At 39.0% G+C, this 22,358-nt stretch overlaps 1 protein-coding gene across 2 annotated transcripts in view; it reads left to right on the top strand.

Annotated features, from left to right (window-relative positions):
• PITPNM3 (PITPNM family member 3) overlaps nt 1-22,358 on the top strand; it is a 55,004-nt gene that overhangs the window by 6,181 nt on the left and 26,465 nt on the right. For both annotated transcript variants that reach the window (XM_053995774.1, XM_053995775.1), the window contains exons 2-5: nt 2,360-2,455; nt 7,744-7,851; nt 18,891-18,938; nt 20,749-20,825. In XM_053995774.1, coding sequence (XP_053851749.1) covers nt 2,360-2,455; nt 7,744-7,851; nt 18,891-18,938; nt 20,749-20,825 — 329 coding nt within the window. The remainder of the gene's footprint in view (nt 1-2,359; nt 2,456-7,743; nt 7,852-18,890; nt 18,939-20,748; nt 20,826-22,358) is intronic.

Raw genomic sequence — 22,358 nt, forward strand, 5'->3', positions numbered from 1 at the left:
GCCTCAACAGCTTGTGGGGAACTGGTGTATGTGCTTCCAGTTCAACTATTGTGACTTGCAAATTGGTCATGTAGTGCTCAAGGCATTTCTACATGCTTTCCCCTTCTTTGGTCAGAAATTGTGATACTGAACAACTGAAACGAAATGAAAGTTGCTACCCGGGTGCAAAAATTTCTGAGATCTGACTGCTAAGAGTCAGCTGACTGATCTGATAAAGGGTAGGTTCACTGCCGTAGAAGCATAAAGTGTCATTACCGAGGAGCTCACCTGTGTTCTGAAGTAGGGCCGGTCTTTTCATTCTCTGAAACGAAATTATAAAATAAGATATGCAGCAGTTGACAGTGTAAATCAAATCAGTGAGTCCAGGCAATGCCTGTGTCTAATAAAATCAAGAAATGTTAATAGAGTCCTCTGAAGGTGCCTAATGCTAATCTGCTGGCACAGAAGGAAGCAGACTCAATAGGACCAATGCGTTAGGGCAATGCAATGCAGTCCAGCCCGCAAATCAGTCTAGATGTGGAGAGCTGTTGCAGTGAACTTTACGCATATTTATGCTGCTGACTGTGGTTATGTTTAAGCTGCTTCTAAATCTAGAAGCATTCCCAGTGCAATATAATAAAACTTATGCTCCCAAGATCTTTTCTCATAGTCAGAATTTATGCCTGGATATTTGTGACAGCTTTCCCTGCCCTCTCTTCACATTCTACATCAAACTCCAAAGTCCCTGAAACCATGGGCTTTTTTTGTGGGGATTACTATTATTGATTTTCAACCACGCTAGTGGCAGTTCTTCTCCAGGGAATTGCTATTTGCTTTGGAGTACCTTTGAAGTTTTTACAATTCTTTATTTTATAGCCTTCTCCCTCCTTTCGTTCTTCCTTCCTCTCTCTCCCCCTCCCTCACTCCCTCCCTCCTTCTGTCCAACCCTCCATTCATCACTGTTTTTTTTGTGGTGCCTCCACCTTGTGCTTTTGGAATTTTGGAATGCCTGCTCTTCCAAGCATTGACCCAGTGCAGACTTTTTTTCATTTGAAGTTCAGAATAGTGTTCTTTCTACCACTGCTTTGATAACTGTAGTGATGCATTTTAGGATAGATATGTATCTGAATGGAGGGGCTCCAGTAGCTGCCAGATATCACTGGACACATTCCCAATACATGCTGTACTCTTGTAGTGAATACTGACTCCTTAATAACCATTTAAAAAAACCATATGAAAATGCAATTAATTGACTATTATTTTTATTTACTTCTTAATAACCAATTTTTAAACCTATTAAAATGTTATTAATTGATTATTGTTTTTACTCACATCTTGGCCAGCTAAAATCTGCTGCTTCTTACCACCTTTCACTTATATTTCTGATTAATTCAGCTGTAGGTGGAGTAAATGAAGAACAAAAGGCTGTGACTTAGTGGCATGTTTTCTTCAGAATAATACAGAAGGATGCATCCTCTGTTTGAGTTGCTCTTTTACTACTGAGAGAAGAAGAATGTTTTTGTGGCCAGGGGCTCAGGATATTAGACCTGATGTCATCATTTGTGGAAGTGAATAAAACGAAGGACACTATTCTGGTGGGCAATGAGTGTCCTTTCTACAATAGTGTTGTTAGGGGTATGGTGGATTCGATCCCTGGTTCTCCACTGATTGTGGGGAGACTTTGTTGTTAATTTATTTCACTACTTCTTTCTAGTGTTGGGTTGCTTAGATGTAGGGAGAATTCAGATATTTAGGCAAGTCTGGTTTACTAACTATAAATTAGTTTGAGTATGATAATCCATTAGGACCATCTAAGCTGTCATGACTATATCTGTTACTGTACCTATTCTAATGGGGTTTTCCCTTCCTGTCTTCAAATGGCAAGCTTCAAGTGAAAGCCCCAGGCCCCGGCACAGCAGAGCTCTCTGATGGAACCAGTTCAGTGAGTGAGAATTAAGTAGCTTTTCTGCAAATCTGTGCGCCAAATAAGATGGCACTTATTTTAGGAGTTAAATTGAATTTAAGTGGGAGCTACTGTCATGTCCTGGGGGAATGCTGCTTTGTGTCTTAGAAACAATGTGCAGTTCGAGTGTTGGAATGGAGCAGTCAGATGAATCCAACAGAAAAGAGTTTATCTTTTGAGGTCACTGCATTAGCCGAATGCAGGCTTATCTTTGACACAAACTTGTTTTAATCACTTTGGTTAAGTGGAAGTATTTTTTTGCCATCCTGAGAGCTCTGGCTGGCTGACAGTTGAGATTAAAGTATGCATGATGACCATCCTCCTGAGGCACCTACACAAACTGTTCATTAATGTGTTGGGTCAGGGTCTTTTCTGGAGCATTCTCTTGTGTTAATGTGAGTCTCATTGTATTTCCAGCTCACCCATGCCGATTTGGTGGCGCTCAGCGGCACATGCAGGGTGTTCTCAGAGACTCTGTGGAGAGCTCCGATGATGAATTCTTTGATGCGCGAGGTGAGTACACATTTTTGTCCTCCCCTCCCCATTTTTCCCCCAGTTTTGCTACAACTAAGTAAACTCCTTCATGGGTGAACTGACAACATTGTCTTTATCAGACAAAACCTCCATCAGTTCTTCTATCCAGGATTTGTGAATGGACCTAAATTTACAGGAGTTTGGTGAGGTGCTGGTGTGGATGAGTGAGCTGCCCTGAGCTGACTCTGGCATCAGAACCAGCAAGACACCACCAGTACAGACCTCATGGGGCCTGACCCTGGTCCTTCCCAGCTCAGACGGTGTACGAGGTTACAGTGGGAGTGTTCTTGTTCACAGTTCCTGATGAAGGCCATGAGTGTCCATATTACTAATGGCCAGCTGTTAAGACCAATGTCTTAGGTTTTCCACTCTATCAAAACTTCCTCTGGAGGGACTGGGATCTCTGCTTGTTCAAGGAGCAGTATTTAAATGCTTGCGGATTTCATCACAGGATATTCTGACTTGGAAGGGACCCACAAAGATCATTGAGTCCAGCTCCTAAGTGAATAGCCCATATGGGAATCAAACCTGTGACTATGGCACTGTGCTCTAACCTGAGGTAACTGCAGCACTCCCTATGTCATCTGTGAGGCCCTGAATCTTGACATGGTTGGTAACATGCCAAGTTTTGTTCTGAAGTGGGAGAAGAATTTGTAGGTTGTGTGCATACACAATCTCCCACCTTGAGTGGGAGGCTGGGGCTCTGGTTTTGGTTCTGTTTCCAGGAACCAAAATTTACGGTTTTCTGACACATTTCACTTGCTTTTTCAGAAAGAGCTTTCTTTAAATACTTAAGTTTTAATGTCAAAAGTAGTCTATGTAGTCTGAAATGCTTGCAATGACAGTCACTATCATTATTATAATGGTTACTTGAAATAAAAAGTCACTGCTATGTAAAGATAATGAACAACATCTGTTACTGAGTTGTTAATCCCCTAATAATAGGCTTTTAGTGAGAGATAATATGTGATAAATTGTTTCTGTGGTTCAAAATTAAATGTCCATGTGAGACATCTAAGCATAACGAGAATGAGAGATGGTGATCTTTTCCCACTGGGTATTCAATGAGAATAGGATACCCAAATTGTTTAAGCTGCATTTAAGTGTTAAGCTTTAGTGAATGGAAGAGTTGGAAATAGAAAAGAAATATACCGTATGCTGATCTTCCTCCACACTGCCTTTGTGCTTTGCAATGTTCTACCATGTGCTTAAAATAGCTATCTTGATGATTTCAGCAATGTTTCCAAATTCTGAGTGAAGCTGCAGTTGTAACTTTGAGCACCAAATCATACTTCAATTTTTTTTTCTCCATAAAGAGAACTAAAATGATGATGTTTCAGACATTCTAGATGGCATCGTTTTCTTTGATGTGAATAGATCAACAATGTGACTAGATTCTGTCTTTGGGAGTATGATCACTTACTGTGCTTGATGGAATATTCTTTTGAATCATCAAGGTCCATTGTTCAGTAATGCTTTGAAGGTCAGTTTGATGCCTGCATTTTTAGAGCTGGTGAGGCATGCATTGTAGACTGAGAACAAGAAATGCACTTTGAATTTGCTGGACGTAGTCCATATTGAGTTGACACAAGTATTTCCAAGTTTAGATTACTTGATGGTTATCTTGCAAAAATGCTCTTCAAATCAAGTTTTGTTTAGATAGATTTTCATTTCTTCATATCCTGTCACTGGTCACCAGAGAGATATCAGCAACTCCCTCTCCATGGCCCACCTTGAGGAAGTGGCAGACTGCGATGACTCCCTCAGTCTTCTCTTCTCCAAACTGAACAAAACAAGGGACCTCAATCATTTCTCATAAATCTTGGTCTTGAGGCCATTCAGCATCTGGATACTCTCTAATAGCTTTAGATCTTTCTTGTATTATGGCACCCAAAACTAGACACAAGGCTCAATGTGAGGTTGCGCCAGAGCAGAGCGGGGCAGTCACCTTCCTTCAGCTGGCTAGGGTGCTGTGCCTGATGCACCCAGGACACTGCTGGCCCTTTTAGTTGCCAGGATGCACCGTTGACTCATATTCAATTTGCCATCAACCTAAACCCTTTGATCTCTTTCCCCACGGCTTCTCTTCAGACCTTTCTCCCACCGTTTGTAGGTCTAACCAGGATTTCCCCATCCTGGGTGCACATGTTAATTTAATATGTGCACTTGCACATGTTAAATTTCATATGGCTGGTGATTGTGGTCCATTCATATCTCTCTGCAAGGCCTCACTACCCTTGAGGCAGTCCATAGGTCCTCCTAATTCAGTATCATCTCTGCTTTCTCCCGACCAGCCTTTCAGAAATAAAGTGTTTAAATGTCAGGAAAAAAAATGTACACAGAGGTATAAATACTAGCAAAAGAGGCAGAAGGCGTTTCTACACTCAGAAGCTCTCTTGGTGATAAGGGAGCTTGTGTCTTTGGTAGAGGAAAACATTTGTGTGGGCTGAAGTAATTGGCATTATCAGTAGGTTAAATTTAGCACCAAAGAAACAAGAGTTTGTTTGTGCTGGAGTGAGGGAGACCTGTCCAGGACAGAGACTGTGGCTTCCACCTCCAAAAAATGAGGTAGCTTGATACCCTTTTTCTGTCTCCAGCATAAAATTTTCTGCAGTGTTTCTTACCTATATTCCTCACCCATTCTCTGTTACTTATACAGAGTGCTTCATCAATGTTTGATATTCTTGCAGCTGCACAGTGCAGCTGGAGTTGAGTACTATGGGGTTTCTTCATGGGAGAATTTGGAAGCTATCCCACATCTACCCATGTGTAATTTGTACTTCATAGACAGGCTGAAGTAGGAAACAGTGGGCACAGCAGTCGGCACCATTAAAACATAACATTAGTGAGCTGCTTTTGTATTCTGAAAAACAGCTGGGGTCAAATCTCAGTTTCTCAAACAAAGAAGTTTCTGGCTGGCAGCCTTGTAAACAGAGAATCAAGCATCTGTGTTTGAGATTAAGCAGCTGTACATGTTTTTTGACTGTTGATTCATCTGTCATGGCTAACTACTTAATTCACTGAAATCCGTACGGTAAGGGAGAAGTAATATTTTACTGTTTTATATACTGCCTGGCTTTCCTTTGTTTCTTGCTTTCCATGTGACATGCCATAAGTTAGGCAGGAATTTTACAGTGTCAAACTGTAAAATTATATTTGATGCAGGAAACTCCCTTATAATTTAACTGCAACATACCTCTGATCACAGAAGGTGAAAATTACAGCTGAATACATCATCACAAAATTGTCAGAATATGAAATTCCATGGTTGACTAACATTTTTTCTCAGATTTGAAAAGCTGCTCAGAGAAGCCTGCACATTCCCATTTGTCTGTTTTATTAGACTTCCACAACAGACAGGCAAACACCCCCATACCGATCTCCCCACACCCTTTAAGCTGAAAAAAAATCTTCCATAACACAACCCTGGAGGCACATGTCTCTCATTTGTTTTCAGTTCTTTTCACTGGTCTTCACGCCTGCTGCACACACCTGCCAGCGTTAAGGGCCATCAGCTGTGCTGCTGCTTGGTCTTCCAATGCCAACACTGGACCTTGCTCAAGAAGAACAAAGCAGGAAAACAAAATCTATAGTAGAAAACCATTATCTCTCATTTTTATTTGTGGGTAAAATGTTACACCCGTCAGCCAGACACTCACCACTGCTATGCCTTAAGGAGGTCTTGAGAGCTGTGTTTGTTCTATGCTGCTGCTAATTTGAACACTTTTCCATCTGTATTTGTGCAGTTGTGATGAGTGGCTGGTGTGAGGCTCAGGGGGGCAAGACACTTATAGACACTTCAAAAATTTGGCAGGAGGAACAGCAACAGTAAGGACTAAGCACAAAATATCACTGAAAATACCCATCATACTCAGATGGATTTTTAAACCACTTGTTGCTTGTTGCGGGAGGGGTGGGGGGGGAGGGAAGAGACCAAAACCATCATGGCACCTTCCCTTCCTCCTTATAGAACTTCAAATAGAACAGCCTCTGAGAGAAAGTCACAAAAACCTGAGCAAAATGCTGTGCTAAGTGGTTGATTCTTTCTGCCTCAGGGAGCAGCTGAGATTGCATCAAGTCTCAGGGGGCTTTGCTGGATCCAGCTTATCTGATAAGTGACATTTATTATTGTTTATTTATAAAAGATATGACTTAGGGAGAGGTAAGATATGGTGGTGGCTGTGAAGTGATTTATACAATCCTTTATACATACTCATCTTTCTCCTTCTCCAGTACCAAAATCTCTCTAAATGAGACAGGTACGTATGAGAGAACATGAAAGAACATACATTTTTAAATCATTTAGAGGCCTCCTACAAGGTAGGCATTTGAAAATTATTATTTTAGCCAGAAATGTCCTGGCTGAATTATTCTGTTTTTACTCCCATATTAGAGCCATTCTCTCTACGAAAGACAGTAAGAGAGGACAGAATTTGACCCATTCTCTGAATCTGCCTTAACAAGTAAAGAACTGTTACTACTTATTTTACTTATTGCCTTTTTTCTGCGTGCTTGCCCTAGGTACGAAGACCATTCTGGGTTGTATCCAGCCACTTCCAGGCTGAAGTGCTTTGAGTAAATTTATTCAGAAAAGATTAATGTACCCTTCTTGCCAAATAGCTGTTAAATTGAGGGAAGATATTTTCCTACAGTTTCTTGGCCTGCTTGGTTTTCAGTTTGTTTTTTAGAAAAGAGTTAATATCTATCTACAGATTGTGTTTTGTGCTTTCAGTTTTTCCTACCCCACTTCCTGGATGGGATCTCAGTAAAAGAGGTGGTTCTCTGTGCTGTGGGCTTGGTTCCATTCCATTATGTCCCTAGGTGAAAATGTAAAGCTTTAGGTAGCACAGGTGCCTTTGATAAAAGGAGAAAACTCTTGAACTGGTCTGTGTGTCTACACTTCCCTCTTCTCTGCCTTTTGAATGTTCTTCAAATAAAAAAAGTTAAAAACCCCAAACCAAACAACCACTCTAACACTCAAAGTGATTATTATAGACTTTGTTTTGCAGTGGCTGCTCAAGAGAGAAAAGTTTCAGACAGTCCTCTCTTTTCCATGTTTTTCCTATACATAATCTATGAAGCGTATAGGATTGCTGTAAAGCATATGAGTAGGCAAGAAGCTTTCTTGAGTAGTCCTGCATAACCTGTTATATGTCCCCATTGGGGGCTCTAATGAGTGTTTATTTCTCTCTTGATTACTAGTTCTCACCCTGTCTTTTTTCTCTTGTTTGTCACAGCAATTTATTCTGTTCTTTTTCCTTTTACAGAAGAGATGGTGGAAGGAAAAAATGCTATTCTCATAGGCATGAGCCAGTGGAACTCAAATGACCTTGTTGAGCAGATAGAAACAATTGGGAAGCTTGAAGAAAATCAAGGTAAAGTTTAGCTTGTATTACATAGTGCTTAAGGGTTAACAAGAACATCTGACTACTGAAGCAATTACTTTTTAGCTACTTTGTAAATACTCTGCAGAAGTAATGTAATTTTACAGCATCCCATAGTTAAAAGATTTACGTAGATGTGTAAGTGGCATTTTAGTCCTGAGAAATGAATTGCAGTGACCTCTTTCAGGAGAAAACTTTGGCAGACCAGGTAATACAAATTTATTGGCTTCAGTGGGAAGTCAGGGTTGGATTCAGCTGAACAACAAGATAGATTACAAGACTAAAACTTATTTTTTCTTGTATTCAACGTGTGAGAGACTTGTTGTTGTCACCAGGTTATTTTGCTCCTGAAAGTCAATGAATCCTTATCTGGAATTTCTATGGGGACACATACTTTCAGGTGTATTTGGGGCCATTTTTATGTAAATATGTATGTAACTGTGAACCACTGAAAGGAGTGGGAAATGGGCACTGATACACCAGTAAGAATTTGGGACTTAGGCTGGAGGCCTAAGCAGTGCTATTGTTTCTTTGGCTCCTAAATTGCATAGTTGTTTGAAAATTAAATTATCTCATTGACTTCAGGGAAAGAGAAAGACCTAGCTTGCTATCATCAGTGATATGGGGCTATATCAGTGATATGGGCTATATCAGTGATATGGGGCTCAGGCATAATGGTGCTTGTTAATTAATCTAGTTTTAAAAAGAATTCTGTATATTTGTCCATTTTAGGAGGCTTATCTTTATGGATTTTCTACATGTAGTCAATCCTGAAAATATCTGCTAACAGGTTTATTTAAGTAAACGAGTATATATAAAAGTAATATTTATCTGAGTTACAACCTTCTTGATTACCTACCATGAGAAACTTTTTTGTTATTAGTACTTAACTGACAGGTAGACACAATACACACAGTGTATTTACAGTTGTTAAATAGGTAAATAGAGAAAAAGAGGTCAGTTTTGCATTTGCTTTTAGCATGATATCAAGGCCTCATTTTTGTTGCTTGCTAACTTTTTCAGGGATTCAATGGCAATTTTTAAGATATACTATAGATGTTATACCTGTTGTAAATATGGCATTTTCTATGCTACAAAGTGCCAAGAAAAAATAATACATTATTATATCAATTATGAGTTAGTCTTCTAAATAGCAAGAACCATTTATCCTTGAATTCTTGCAGGAATTTCTCTACTTCTCCCATTCCTGGCAAAAATTTAGAACAGGGCGTTTTTTTCACGTTAGCACCTTTGCGTGGGGATGGGTTTGCTTAGCTTTTTTCTTCCACAGTGCCCATTGTGCTGGACACTAAGGAAAGAGTTGTAAGAGACTGCTTTTACGGGTTTCTGCTGTTCAGGAATAAGGCTGAAAACGGGATGGGGTTTTTTTGCATTATGCAGTTGAATAACTGTTGCAGAGAATGTGAGACGCAGGGTTGCGTGCGAGATGTGCACAAACAAAGGAAGCAGTCCTGAGTTACACTCCATCCTTCCGCATACAAAGGGTTTCTATTTTCATTTAAGCTGATTCTCTGTGATGTTTTGCAAAAGAAAGAATTTTTATCTGTTCTTTTCTTTTCTTCATTTCTGTTCATACATGTCTGTTAGAAACTGTAGAACCAGCATACCTGACTTAAAACAGCCAAAGAATTAATCTGTGCTAAGATGTATCTGTGTTCTGATTCTGTCACTTGTGCTGCCAGTTGGGTCGCAGTTCATTGTGCTGAGCTTGACTGTTCTTAATGGAGATGCCAGGCAAGGACTGAAGTTGTTGAGAACTGGGCTACCACAAGTCTGAGCCAATATTACATGACTCTATCTTGTTAAGCCAGAATGTGATTTCACTGTTTCAGCAGTGAAAAAGAAACCAGAATTCTGTCAGTAAAGCAGACTGACAGAAATCTTCTTTGATGCACCCTTGCTAAATACAGAAAATAACACAAACAGCAATCAAGCTGAATTAAACGTTCATGCAACTGCATAAATTATGTTGATGCAGATGCATTTCTTGTTGTAGAACAAAAGTATTTTCACACATCATAGTTACGCATTTAAATTAATTCCTGGTGCTAAGCGTTCTGTCTATTTCATTATGGGAAATTGCATGTACTCACCACTAGGAACAAATTCAGTCTGGTGGTTTTCAGTCCTCCAGCTATCTTGAAATCACATCCTTACTTTTAATATATATTGTTAGTGTTTCTAAGTTTGAAGTTATTGTTGGTTTGTTTTTGTATAGTGCAGTGAAGGTAAGTTGAGGTAAGGTGAAGAAGGCTTTTCATATACTGTGAATTTAGTATATGCTTTATATTGCATTACTTGAGTTTTTTGTGGTGGGAAATGAGATTTCTATAAATTTTAACTTATAAACCAGGCAAATACTTGTTACAGAAAAAAATGTCATTCAATTCAAGCTAGTAATTGACATGTAAACTTAAACCTATGTCAGCATTTCAAAGGGTGAAATCTTGACAAAAATGCTGGAGTATGCATTATCCATGAGGTCAAGACATGTTTGTTTGAGACCAAACCTACATAAGACTCCAGATAACGTCACGTGAATAAAATACTAGGGTTATCCTCTCACCCTCAATTGCTATCTCTTGTTATATTGGCCTTTTGTAAATATGGGCTTCAGAGCTGGAAAGTATTATGAAAGCTTAGTATACCATTTATTTTTTCTTTTCTTTCTTCTCTCACACATGCAAATTAAAATATGAGAGAATCCAGAAACATCTCAAATGAATGAATAACCACAGAGCTTCATAGGGAGATAATAAATTCTTGCCAGTGCAGTTGGAGTTTATCTGTATTGTTATGATTCAATCTCTGTATACAGCCAGTAGGCTTTTCAGCTCTTCAGCCTTCATTTTGTCACCTCTTTCCCCACCTTCCCTCAGTTCATTTTATTTTTCCAAAGAGTAGAAGAAACAACTAGCTGCCAAGGAATGGGCAATGCAGCTCGATGCCAGGATACCTTGGTTTTGCCAGCTGACCAGTGTCACACATCCGTGGACATGAACCAGCTTTAATTACACTGAACAACGGTGAGAAAAAGGTTGAGTTGTTCTGCAGCTTTAGTAGATCAGACTGCCCTTCCTGAGCAGCTACCTTCCACATTAGGGAATTTTATTTACTTCTGCCTTCCTAACTGCTGAGCAGAAGCAGTTGGCATTTTTTGGGTCATTTTCATAGACATAACTGCAGTATAACTTTGTGCAAGCTACATTGCAACATCAGACTTCCTTTTTTCATCAGATCTAATAAAATATACAAGCTTGGAAGTTTTTCTTGTATTGAGCTTCTCTTTTTTTTCTGTGACTGTCTGGTTCTCTGCCTGTCCTCAATGAACCAACAGCTATTGCTGGACAGCTCTGATTCTTGGACATTTTACCAGAAATGACAGGTTATATTTCATTACAGTTGCTGAATATCCCAGAACCAAGCTTGGCTTTTGCAAAGCCAAGATTTCAGAATTTAGCAAGTGTCAAGCTTGAGATCTTAATGTGATCTTCATCAATTTCCTTTGCCTATTTGCCCCAGCACACTGGTTTTAATTACTTAGTAGTGTGATAGTAATGGATTGTATATATCAGGTTTGCTTACTGTCTTTGATATGGGTAGAGAGCTTTTGTCTTTAGCAATGGTGGAAGACGTCTTGGAGGAAAGTTTGTCTAGCAGCGAGGAGAAAGTGCTTGTACATCTTTCTTGTCTATGGATAGCTTTTTCCTACAAAAGCTTCCCTTAGAAATTTAGAGAGATGTGAAGATGAGAACACAGGAACATAGATGGATGTATGAGTAGGAAGGTTGAAATGGTTGGTTTAGATTATGTATTAAAATCATTGTAGCAAGATATTTGCAGTAATGTGAGTTTGTGGTGTAGTTGTGGGACAATAAGTAATTGGCATGTTTTTGTTTGGTTATTTCTCTTAAGGAAAAGAAATATACATTTTTGTAATATGTGACAGAATTAGATAATATCTGAAACTTGGTGTGTACAGTCCGATTTTTTTGACTGTGCATTCTTGCACAACTCATGGTTCTCAGAAGCACATAATTTCTGCCTTCACCCGAAGGTGTAATTAATCACAGAGAGATTTGGGTTGGAAGGGACCTTAACACCCACCTCATTCCGCCCCCTGCCATGGGCAGGGACACCTTCCACTGTCCCAGGTTGCTCCAAGAATTGGCTTTGGACAATTCCAGGGATCCAGGGGCAGCCACAGCTTCTCTGGGCAACCTGTGCCAGTGCCTGAGCACCCTCAGCAGCATTAATTTCTTCCTAATACCCAAACTAAACCTACTCTCTTAGATTTAAAGCCATTCTCTCTTGTCCTGCCACTGAATGCCCACTGGCCTGCTGAAGAGAAAAATCAACCAGGCTATTATCCAAGGTCACAAGTCCTGCCAGAAGCAGGCTTCTTTCCCTGGGTCCCAGATCACAATATTTGTCACAGTGTTTCCTTCTGTTTCCAGTAAAGGATAGAGATTCTCCTTGGCCCTCTTTTTATGACTGACATATTTGAAAGAAGCATTTTACTTTGTCTTTTCTAGCAGTAGTTTTAAGACTAAGTTCTAGTTGGGCTTTAGCCCTTCCAGTTTTCTCCCTGTGTAACCCCACAACAGCCCTGTTGCTTGTCCCTTCTTTCAAAGGTGATGTGCTCTCTTTTTTCCCCTGAGTTCAAGCCAAACCTCTCTAGTCAGCCAGGCTGGTCATCTTCCTTGCCAGCTCAGCCTGCATTTTCCAAAATGTAAATGTTACAGAAACCCACGCATGCACACACAAAAAAAGTGAAACAGGCAAAGCCCCAATGAATCTTGACTGTTTCATTGTTTTAAAACTTAATTTATTAAAAAAAATAAAAAAAAAGAGGCAATATTTGGTATAAAATAAGCAAGCAAACAAATAACAATGTAATTTCTGTAATAAAGCTTGCCACAGATGATGACTATTTATTTAATACACCCTAATTAAATTTTAAAACCCATTAGTCAATTTTATCAGCAACATGCTACTATTTTACTCTGCAAGTCCGGTTAATTGAATTAAAATGCTTCCAATTAGGATGAATTCTCAGGTATATTGACAAAATACGATTTAATTTTTAGTTGTTTAAAACATAACTGACTGTAAAATGCCTGTGAAATTCACTTTTCCTGTGCTTCATATGCCACACATACAGACTGATGGATTGCTTTACTGGTTACCAGCAAAATATTTGGACATGATCAGCTTTCACAACTGGAAATTTTCATATCAGGTGAGTGAAAGGCCTTTCTTTGTCCCTTTGCACAAGACTAGGTTACACAGATATTTTCATCTTTTAACAAATTGATTGTCTATCTGGAAAATAGTGCTGACGGGGACATTGCTTTTTTTCTGGTAGTCATTTGAATTGCCCGTATAGATCAAACTTATTCTTCATAACCACCCCATTACAAGATAGTGGCTTGGAGCTGGGAGATGCTACTGTTGTGCAAGTTGTATTTGGTCTGTGTATGGAAACCTGCAATTCTTTTCCCTTCCGCACCACCTAGGATTAAGCTTTTTGATTCCTACTGATTTTTTTTTTTTTTTTAATAAATACAAGCTTAATGTTTCTCTGTGGACCGTAAAGTGCTGTTGAATTCATGACATGCACTCTGACTCCCCACTACTCCAGCTGCTCTTCATCATTTCCCTTTAAGAAAATATTTCCTGAGATTTTAAGTGCAGTAAATGCATTGCTGGGTGATAATTTTTTTTTCCTCTGTAGTATCATATCTTTTGGATCTCATTTTTTCCCCATCTAGAGTAGGGGGGAAAAAAAGGTTGGTTTATAAATGCAGCAGCCAGTTTCTAAGAATGTAAGGGACAATTTCTTGTTCATTCCTTCAACTGCTCTTTCTGTTCTCCTTTCCTAATATCCACAAGGCACTGAACAAAACTGGGAGACTAGAATCATGTTTTTGGTTAAGTTTGATGTACATCTGTGGAGTAAGCTAATGTGTAAAATCATAGAATATCTCAAGTTGCAAGGGACCCATAAGGATCAAGTCTAACTTCCTGCCCCTCACAGGACTACCTGAAGCTAAACTATATGACTACATGGCAGGAGCTTGGAATTGATGTCTTCTGTTGTGTGCACAACGCTGCTAGAAAGACTTAACTCGATGACAGTGGTTCTTCTGTTTTGAGAAAGATTGGTTTTGTTTTGAGCAGACTGCACAAGGAGTAGCTTTTCACAGTGCACTAAGCTCCCAGAAATTGTACTGAGCATTTCAGAGCATTAAGCATGTATGAAAATGCCATTGTCTTGTCCCAGACATCTTGAATTTCTCGTTAGGCCAAAGTAAGGCACAAGGTAAGACGGTACCAGTCAGAAGGGTAGGATACACTGACAGCTGCTACAAAAATTTACCATGATCTTGCCCTGTACAGGAAGGTAGAGATAGGAAAGTGAATGAGAAAGTAATTGTTATTTTATTACTTTATAGGACATAAACAGTTTTAAATTCGGCTGTGGAACAGTACTGCTTTGTCTTTCCATCAAATTAAGAGTATAACTAGTCTGGTATTATGGAGGAGCATTACTCTGAGAGAGAAGTAATTAATCAACTTCAGGAGATTTTTCTTTATCAAATATTCAGATGGGTTGTTGGACAATAGGTGCAAATCTTACGTGTAAGAGGAAAGTTTAGCTACATAATTTTTCAGGTTGATATTTTTGCAGAAGAAAGACTTTGTAGTCTTTCTGAAAATCATCTATTGTTTTCTTGTGAAATAAAATTAATCCCAGTTTAAGTCAATGATAAAGACTGTACAGTGTTTAAACGTGTACATATGGTGCTTGGTTAGGAGCAAAGCAGAGCCTGCAGCTCCCTGTGCAATGGTTAAATGCAGTTTTGTCCAGGAGTGATGCTAAGGTGCTAGCAATCAGCCCTGAGTTAACTGCAAAGTATGACAGAACTGCAGCTGTTAATTTGATCTTTAAGGTCATTTTTTTCAGGCAAGATTGGACTTTTTTTCTCTTGTTCTTCTTCCTTGTATAATTTGTATATTTGTATAATTTCCCTGTATAATAATGGACATTTATATCTTTATTTCTCACTTGATTCTTTCCTGTGTATAAAATAAATCAGCATAATTCTATGTTGGTCTTGTTTTGTTGAATTTTGCAATTCTAATGTTTAAAAACAGTTAATTACTAGGTCAAGGCAATTAAAAAAATATTCAGATATACTAAATTGGGTGTGAATTAGGATTGCCCACTTTAATGGGAAAGGTTAATTTTTTGCGTTGCCCTGTTTAAACATTTTATTGAGCGACTCGTTGTGATATGGGTACTAACAGTGTCTGAAACTATGAGCTGTGTTGAGTTGGATCCATTAAACTCCCACAGGAGACGCGTGTTTCTGTGCAAGACTGGTGCAGACTGTGGTGTCTTTAGTGAGTTCATCTGGTCTCATTTTTCATCGGCTTACTCATTCAGTCCCCGTTGTTATACCTGCCATGCGTCTCAGAGGTTCTCCAACATCTATACAATAGTCAAAACACTCAATATAACAGAAAAATCTCTACACCCCCATGACTGCTATAATGAGTTTTACCTTGTGCTAGTGTTTCTTCCTCTGTCTCTCTCGTCTGAGGGCCGCCTTGCCTAAATTTGTCCACATTGAATGTTCTATGTAAACAAACTGCTCCCTTCCAGCAACATGTGATCTACCCCTCCTCGTCATGCCCTCCTGGAGTCACATAATTAATTAAGTGGTGTTTTTACATAGCTGACTGTAGTGTTGATGCTGCTGTTAAATTTATTGCAATAGCATCTGCTGCTGCCTATTAATGTGAACAGTGGCAAACAGAAAATTTGGCTTAATGAACAGTAGAAGGGAAGGATGGAAACTACAGTAGTCATCAGGATCCCAAAACACATCGGATTGCTCATATAAAGAACAGATTTTCCTTCTAGCTGCAGGTTTTAGAGAGAAGGAGTGGATTGGATTTCTGCAAATCTGTTGGCAGTTTATAGTAGGGCAGTTTACTAGTGTTGAGCAACTATGGTAATTTAATTTTGTGATGCTGTATGTTCTAGAATACAGCTAAGAAAATGCATGCAAAACAGAGGAAGCTTAACCTACCTGCTAAGATATTTTTTAGCTGAGAGCTGAGTTTTGCTGCAGAGAGCATTGCTTCCCTTGCAGTCTCTCCGTTTTCATTTTTTAATCTATATGAGATCCGGTCCACATGCTGAAATCAGCATGCTGAAATCAGCATGTGTTCTTGCATCATATTCATTGAGCCTAGAGTTCCCTGGCTGCCATTCCCATGGAGAGGATCATACCATCTGTAGGTGTATTGCCTCCTTTCCTGTCCCTCTGTTTTCCCAAGTTTGACATATCTATGCTCACACTAGTGTTACATTTGCTACGGCATTTAAGAAAATACTTAACAAAACAGATTTTTCTCTTCAGAAGTTAATTTTCTGAGGATTATTGCTGAAGTGAAAGTCATGTTCTAAAGAGGAACATCAATGTTGCTTGTTCCAGTGGTATGGTTATGTTACAAACAATTCAGATTACAAAATCCGTTACACAAATTCAGATTATTAGAATGCAGAAAGTCGTGTATACCATAAAGCTTGCTGGCACTTTTTTGGCCAGTATTTCAAGACTGGATGTGTGAGGGAAGAAAGAAGAGAACGATTCCCCTGGTATCTCCTTGGTGCTGAGGCACATTACTCTGTTCTGCTGTGCTGTCCTCTAATGCTGAACCCATTATTGATGTAATCCCAGGCGAGAGCAAAACAAGAGTCAAGAATTGTACAAAATGCCCTCTGACATCTCAGGAGCACAGCTACATGGATGTGTAATGGCTACAGTCCACAAATCTAATGTTTGTGTAATGGCTGTGTACCACAGCATGACACTAAAGGTAACTTTGTGAATCTTATTTTTACCTGCAGCTGCTTTCTCTGAAGAATAGATATGGTTGTTTCTACTGGTGTTACCAATCTTTTGTGGGAAAATAAGGTGGCTTCTATTCTGATTTCAACACTGCCCAAAAACCACCTTCCTGATTTTGTCTTACTTTATTGTTTTTTAGTAGCATGACAAATAAGAGTAATTGCAGATCATCCTTCAGTTCTGGGTCAGAGAAGTGACATTTTGTTCAGAATATGTTAAATTTACTGTGTGATAAAAAAAAATAAAAATGTAACTGCCTCTTTCTTAAACCTACCAAATAAAAATTAATTTTCGTTCTGTAGTGGAAATGTGTCTTCAGTTTCTATCAAGAGTTGTTCTTTTGTTTCTATCTGCACAGCCACTCAAAGCTGCACAGCCACTCAAATTCCTTCCATGGGAAGGAATTGTCTTCATGAAACCCATTGTTTTACATGTTGTCATTTGTGGAATTGTGTATACAAGCACTTCAGAAGGCTGGTCTGTGTCTTTGGCATGGAGGTCTGCTTTTTGCCTTTAGCTCTCACATTCCTGTGAGCTTCACACATTGTTCCCACGGGAGTGATTGACGGCTGCTTTGTCTCAGCAATGACTCTCTCTATGAGCTCTTGCAGTTAATATTTCTTCCCTAATAAGTTGAAAGCAGGTAGCAGTTGTGACCCAAACTCTTTGGCAGAACAACAGTCTGTGAATTGTCCTGGCAAGGAACTGTAAATGAAAGAGATTGTATGTGAAATTTGGAAATATGATTTTCATTTCTCAAAGGTAAGGTATGGCAGTGTACTGCAAGTACAGCTTGCACAAAGAATGGACTAAAGGAGATTTCTTTGCTGTATATGAAAAGCCTGTCATTTTTTCTGTTCTTTTTATTCCCTTCAAAAACAAATTGTCAACTGTGATAGTTGGAGCACCTGAAAAAATAGAGAATAGTTGCAGAGCTCTTACTTTGTACTGCTGCATCCATCAGTGGAGTTAAACATTCTTATTATTCTTTATGTATTAACTCTAGCTGGATTTAGCATAACAGTATTTTTATTTCATGAGATTGAGAGACAGTGACAACAAGTTCTAGAGTCTTCTTAGGCACTAGGCAGAAGCTTTCATTAAACACAAGAAAATCAGTGGGCAGGCAACAGCAGCACGTGCAGTTTTATTCAGATATCACAGAGGTCCACCACCTTCCCTGATCCTTGTCATTTGCTATTCTGTTCTTTGATACCAAACACATGCCACAGGATGTTGCCTCTGTTGTTGAGCCAGGTTGTGCCCCAGGAGCAGCATTCTATGTCTGTCGCATGTGTGAATGTACTCAAGTGGAAGGTAGGTTCTGGGAAAAAAAGGAAATGTTGCCTGGGCCTCCGAAGAAAGAACTTAGAGAAGGGATTGAGAGACCTGAATTCTCATCCCAGCTTTGAGGGTAGACATAGGCAGAGGTAGACTGATACCTTTGGGTTTTGTCACGGTCATATGATGGCAAAGGTGTTTACCCTCCATGGTAGTACTGGCCAGAGTGCCGTAGGGGCACTATATCTGTAGGAAGGCCTTTTTTCCCATATCCTTATGTCTCTGTATATTAGGTTTTTGTATTTAGATCTGAGTACTTGCAACTTTCCTTGGATGGGTGGACTGTGGGAGGGAATGGAAGGACAGAAATATTCTTTAAACAGCTGCTAATTAAATATTTGTAATAAGAATCTGGTTTGTATTACTAGGAAAGTTATGCCAGTTCTTAGTTGTTAAGAGATTCAGTGGCTAATGCTACAGGTTATCAAACGGATTCCTACCTACATTCCTCTATCAGCTAGATTCCTCCCTACCTACCTATAAGTTTCATTGCTTATGATACCTTTCTTGAAATGAAGAGTGAAATCTAGCTTCTAGCATAACCATTTTGATTAATAGATTCCAGCAGTTGTCAAGTGTGTCTGTGCTGATCTATTCCCATGGAAGCTAATCGGGGGTTTTGGAAATCAGCTTAGTAGTAGTCAGTTGCAAAATATTTACAGCAACACAGGAGAAAAAGTAAAGAACTTGGTGTTCAAGGAAAGAAATTTTAGTTTACATTGTGGTTTCTTTCTTTTGCAGGTGAAGAGTCTGCATTTTGCTCATCTGGCTTTCTACAGGAAAAACAATGTGAGTTGAAGTTGTTCTCATTTTAATTTGTGCCAAAGCTATTCAACAACTAGGGACAGTAATAGCACTTGCTAACTAGCACAGGTCTTGTGGTATGTTACACCGAGAAGAGAAATGCATGTGGAGGGATCATGATTCTTTAAAATTTTCTTTTAAATTTGATTGTTTTCAGTTTATTATTTCAATTTAATAATTTATTTTATGGATTATTATATTGTACCAGGAAAGTGCCTGTGACATAATTTAATGCATTAGTGCCTTATACTGTTGGTTGGAGTGGTGGAGGTGGAGTACTGGAGGGTGGAGCTGCTGGTGTATCCAATAGCTCACACAGGCCAGTACAACATGGCTCAATTTGGAGTGTAGGAGCCTTCAGTGCTTTGTGCTCTGGACTTCCTTCTCCTATCTCTGCTTAGGGAGGTACAAGAAGTGTTGCTGTTAAAATTTCTGAGTGCTGTAAGAATGAAAAGTAGTGCCAAGCCTGGCATTGCTAGGGTTCCTTTGCTGCTGGAGCCCAACTTCATGAGTGTATTTACATGTGGCTCTGCTTTTCATCTTTCTATGCTTTTACATTGCTTGCTAAAGAACCGGAATTGACTTACAGAAGTCTGTGGTGTTAATAAAGGTGTTTCCTTTCATCACAGTTCTCTCTGGGGACATTGTCCTTTACCTTCCTGGAGTTCACAGTGAAATGTCAGTTCTTTATTCCTGCAGCTGTGTTCATAAGCATGTTGTCACTACGTGCCAACCCCTTCCCTTTTGGAAATCATACTTTTCCCATCTGGCCTGGTCTTTTAACTGGAATTGTGGAGCATTTTGAGTTGAGATCCGCAGCAAAATCCTGTGTGTTTCTTCTTGTCTTGCGCTCTGTAGTAGTAATTTACGAGATCTGGTGGTGTATGTATGTGTAAGACTCATTCAATGAAGAAACTGTGGAACTCAACACAGGAACTATGTCATGCTGTGATTTTCAGAGCAGGATTGGACTCAGTGATGCATGCCATTATTTTCCTATAAACAGTGCAGTCTGCAAAACTGCATCTGCAGTATATTTACAGTATTCTTTCTCATTTGTTAATAGAAAGCATATGTCACAGCCTTCGTGCGAACATATTTCTTATGACGGATTTGTCATTATGAAGGGCTAGCAATAATGAAACAGATGGCAAGAAACAGCATCATTTCTCATGAGAGTGTGATAATGGAAATAGCAGCTTTCTTTGGGGACTATCACCACTTTATACTTTGTAGCCAGCACAAGTTATCTCTTTTTTTTTTTTTTTTTTCTCCTCTAAATCTTTCCATAATTAGCATGGCAAAATATTTGAAATGGTCTGTGTAATAAAAAAAAAAGAGGACCTGTCTTGATTCTTAGTATGGGTTCGAGCTTTACCTCATGATCTCAGAAGTTTAGGAATGGTCATACAAATTGTCTTCTCCTAGATTCAGGGTACAAGCTTTTTTTTTTGGTCATGTATCAAGCCCATGCCTTTCATGCCTGCTTTGGGGTGTTGCATCACCCAGTGTTTTTCCTTTCACCTGGCTTTCTTCTTGTGGTGATCTTGAGTTCTCATGTACTCCACATGAAGAGACAGGGCAACAAGTTACTTCAGGCAAAGCTAGAGGTGTAGAACTTGCTTAGTGTCTCTCTGAATCACTGGTGAACGTGTATTGTTCTGTTTGTCTGCAGGATTTCCTGTGAACAGAACTTTCTGACTTGAAATCAGAAATGTGCCTTACTTCCACAGACGTCTGTAAAAGATGTAACAGACAAATATTTATATGACTAATATGCCTCTTCTCCTTTCAGGTGAATTATATAGAACCTCTTTAAGAAAACAAAGGTTCCCTGCACAAGGCAGTATTGAAATACATGAGGACAATGAGGTGAGATTGTTTCATAAAACAAGCTGTGCTGATTTTCAAGGAGTAAACATGTGGAAATACTCTCATATTGTGTTATGTAACTGTAAACTCATCTGATGTCTTAGTGTGTTTTTCCCTTGTTTAGTAGGTGCACGTGCAATCACTGAAAATCATCACAAGATTTTTAGACATTGCTTACTCAGGTGGAAATAGGACTCAGTTTTCTGAAGAGAAATTGTTATGTCTGCTTAGTACTTGACTGGAAATGCAGGTTTTGTGGAGCAGATTCAGCAGCAGTCATGAATTTGATAATAACAGAATTGCCTTTTTTTAGAAGCAGGAAAGAATCTCAACATATTGTCCTTCCAGAAAACTGATTAAGGTCCTCTGTCCACACATAGGACAGGTAATGGAAATGTCTACCATTTTTGAAGAACTCAGTCCTACAGCCCCCTTAAAATTATGACAGTCATTGATTGACTCCTGTCAATTAGTCCTTAAGCACCTTGTCTGTGTCATAGCTGAGCTACTGCTGAGAGACAAATTAATATTATTCCCTTTGAGTCTTCCTGTGAAAGATACCAGTTAAATTCAGCTGAGCGACTTCTCATACCAGCGACTTCAGCAATATTGACCCACTTGATTTTTTTCTTTTTGAAGCTTTCAGTTCCACCAACTCCTCATCAGTGCTGCTTATTTACAAGCAGACATTGTCCATGGAAGGAACTACATTTAGCTTTTAAAGGGAATTAAATTTCTCTTCTGAAAACTGGAATGAAACCTTACGGAGAAGGAAATTGTAAATCAGTGCATGGAAAAGTGGAACCTGAAAAATGCTTGCATGATTTTCCTGTATTTAAGCAGATAGAAGTCAGGTCAGCAAAATGCCTTCAGAATTAATACTTCTACTGGGTAGTAAAATTCATGTGCTGAACAGAGATAGGAACAGGGCTGAACAGGAATAACACACAATTCTCTCATTTTCAATCATTTTTCTGTCACCATAATACAAGTGCTAAAGTTACCCATTTCCCTTCATTCCAGAACTTAAGAATAAACTGTCCAGAACATTGCCTGATTCTGAGTAAATCACCCAATCTAGCATTTAATGATCCTTAGCAGTCAAGATTTAACAACAAAAAATCTAATCTTTTAATCTATTACTGAGTTCTTGGAGTGCACATGAGTGTCAAGGGGCAAAGAGGAAAAAAAAAGGTGAAATTGTGAGACATTCAAAATGGTTTTCTAGTTTCAAGTAGGAAACATGGAAACATCTTGGTTATTGTACAAAACATGCTGGTTATTGTTTGTGTATGCACCTATTCACATATTCATAAATTTGTTTGTAAGTTTTATGGATATTAGCAATGATGCATTTTTTCACTTTTTCAGTAAGTGTCTTTCATTTTTATAAGAAGCTACTAGACTCAAAAGTCTGCGATAACTATATCATCTGCTTTTGCTGAATGTTTTCATTGGCAGAGGAATTTGTCTTTTTTGGACTTGTGATGATTTGAATGAGAACCTTGCCAGTAAATGAAGCAATCACTAGGA

The sequence above is a fragment of the Vidua macroura genome, chromosome 20, assembly GCF_024509145.1.
Source record: "Vidua macroura isolate BioBank_ID:100142 chromosome 20, ASM2450914v1, whole genome shotgun sequence".
Lineage (NCBI taxonomy): Eukaryota > Metazoa > Chordata > Aves > Passeriformes > Viduidae > Vidua > Vidua macroura.